The sequence below is a fragment of the Plectropomus leopardus genome, unplaced genomic scaffold, assembly GCF_008729295.1.
Source record: "Plectropomus leopardus isolate mb unplaced genomic scaffold, YSFRI_Pleo_2.0 unplaced_scaffold26808, whole genome shotgun sequence".
NCBI lineage: Eukaryota > Metazoa > Chordata > Actinopteri > Perciformes > Serranidae > Plectropomus > Plectropomus leopardus.
In genome coordinates, this window is record NW_024629166.1 from 1 (window position 1) to 2571 (window position 2571).

The following is a 2571-nucleotide window of genomic DNA, read 5'->3' on the forward strand; positions in this document are numbered from 1 at the left end:
GATGATGTACAGCAACATTGATTGTGATAGTGAAATAGCATGTATTTTCTGAACACAGCCAAAATTATCAAAAAATGAAGAATGAAAAGCGCGTAAAATGTGTCAAACTGTCACATTTTTTCAAAGTTTTATCTTAATCTTTAATAATGTATCATAATAAATAAGTTCATTATATTTTGCATTTTTAACCCGAATGTGCAAAGTTACTGAAGAAATATGGTGGATAGAAGTATAAAGTAACAGAAAATAGAAATGCTCCTTAAAACACAGTTATTTTGGGATTATGTAACTCTTTAAAACACAGAGGTTATGAAGTTCGTGTTGTGAAACAGCCTCACGTGTGTCTCTGCTGTCGGGTGAAACCTTTTTAACTCAAATTTTGGCTTCAGTTGCATTTTTTTTCCTCCAGTGCAGGATGACATATTCCCGTAAGGAATGAGTGAACTCTGTGACTCATGAGGTCATGAAACTATTCAGCAAACGCATTAAACGCTGCCTTCTGTGTGCTCGGACGCATGTTCACGCATGTGTTGTGTTGTGTGTGGTTGTGTGTGATACTGACTGGGTAGCTGACAGGCCAGGATCTCGGCTCGGAGGCACAAGCTGCCGTTCCAGCTCTGAGGCAGGATGCGGATGTAACGCGCCACCACCGGCGTAGAAAACTGACTCATCACCGGCGTGTCCTTATCCACGTTCCCATAGAACAACTGCAGGAGAGGGACGCAGAAAAGCCGTTATTATTCACCTTCTTTTTCTATTAACCCTCTGATGCCTGGATCCACATCAGTTTTCTTGTGCTGCGTTCAGGTGCCTTTAGCAAACTGGTTTGATTTCTTTAGAAAACATGAGGGGGAAAAAGGCAGTGAGCAACTTGACAATAAATTTTGAGAAATAACAAAAAGGTGACAAGAAAATTACCAGTAATTTTGCTTTTAAAAAACATTTAATTCAAAATTATGTTAAAACATAATAATTTAATTCATGTATTAATTTTTTTTAATGTATTTATTTATTTTTTCTTACTTTTCTTTTTTATTTTTTATTTGCTAAATTTCATGTAATTTTCTTTTAACTTTTTCCTAATAATAATAATAATTATTATAATTATTATTATTACTCCAAATGTCCAGAAAACGATCTTTCTAATCATCATAATTGTATATTTTTAATGTTTTGCAAATTTTTGGGCCATTTCTTCTTAGGTTGGTCATTGCGTTCTTCCAATGTTTTAAAAAGAAATAAATCAAATTTATTTGGGGTTCAAAGGGTTAAGCACTGGCGATTATTTGTGCAGTTGATTGTAATTTCCGCTCACCCATTCAGCGTAGCCATCATGCAGCGTCGTCCAGTCACGGCTGTCGTTACTGAACGCCACGAAGTAGGACGACACGAAATCCTCGCTGGGAAGACAATTAGATTCATGATAATTTAAGCTGATCTGTATGGAAGCTTATTTCTGCCAAAAGAGAACCAGATGGTCTGATGTGTCCAAGTTATTGGACAAGGTGACAAAAAAAAACACCTAAAAAGTACCTCAAAAAGAGAGAGAGAGTGAATGGAGACTAGGGAAAAATATCTATAAAAAAAAAACATATTGATACCTATTATCATTACATATTTAAAATAAGTTTATTCTATTATTTATTATAAGTAATTATATTATTGTTTTATTTTAGGTCATTTCCTGTGTTCGTCCTTTCTTATGCTAATTACAGGTAACTTTCTTTTAAATTTTAACTAATTTCTTGCTAATTTTTTGGTCAAGTTGGGAAAAGAAAAAGACCTGAAAATTAGTTATAAAAAAAGGAGGGAGCAAAGAAAAAATTTAGAAGATAACAACAAAAGAGAGAAAAATATCCAGAAAATTATATTTACAATAATCATTATCATAATTAATATTGCATTTATATGCATTTTTTCTTTTCTTTTTGTGCTAAATTTCAGGTATTTTTTTTTTGTAACTTCTCCCTGTGTTTTTGGGAAAAATCAAGCCAATTTGATTAGATCTTTAAAGGGTTAAAGCTTGATATTTTTATACTGCAGTCCCACTGAGCATTGTTGTGGTTTTATATGTGCATTTCAAATGTTGGATCACAGCACGTTTTGTCCACTTTTATGCCAGAAAAATGACAGTTAATATTTTAGTATCAAAATACGATCATGCATCATATGACGTGTGCTTACGTCAGGTAATACAGTGAATCTGCATACGTCGCGTGTGAGCGTTTTGGGTTTAGACTCACATTGTCTCCGAGTTTCTTCCCTGAGTGATGACCCCGGTGAACTCCACCTCTCGGCGAGCATCGACCTCGAACCAGTGGTTAGTCTCCTCTGGCTCGGCGCACCACGCGCCGCCGTACAGATCGTCCTCGTTTTCGCTGCCCTGCACCCAAACACAGCTCTGCTTAGGCTCGCTTTTCATCAAAACTCTTACTATCAGATGAGCATGGAGTGCCATTTAAATCTATATTATAGGAATATAAAAAATAAATAAATATGCCTACAGAATAAATCCTGAATTAAAAAACTGATGCAATAAATATGGAAATTTAAATATATACATGAGTCAAC

At 34.9% G+C, this 2571-nt stretch overlaps 1 protein-coding gene across 1 annotated transcript; it reads right to left on the bottom strand.

Annotated features, from left to right (window-relative positions):
• Nucleotides 1–562: 562 nt before the first annotated feature.
• On the bottom strand, nt 563–2422 carry LOC121937603 (adipocyte enhancer-binding protein 1-like; the record flags this gene model as incomplete). The annotated part of the gene is made up of 3 exons (XM_042480936.1): nt 2244–2422; nt 1316–1400; nt 563–707 (listed from the first exon to the last, which is right to left on the bottom strand). Coding segments are annotated over exons 1-3 (409 nt in total), but the record flags the coding sequence as incomplete, so codon positions are not given.
• Between the last annotated feature and the right edge of the window lie 149 nt (nt 2423–2571).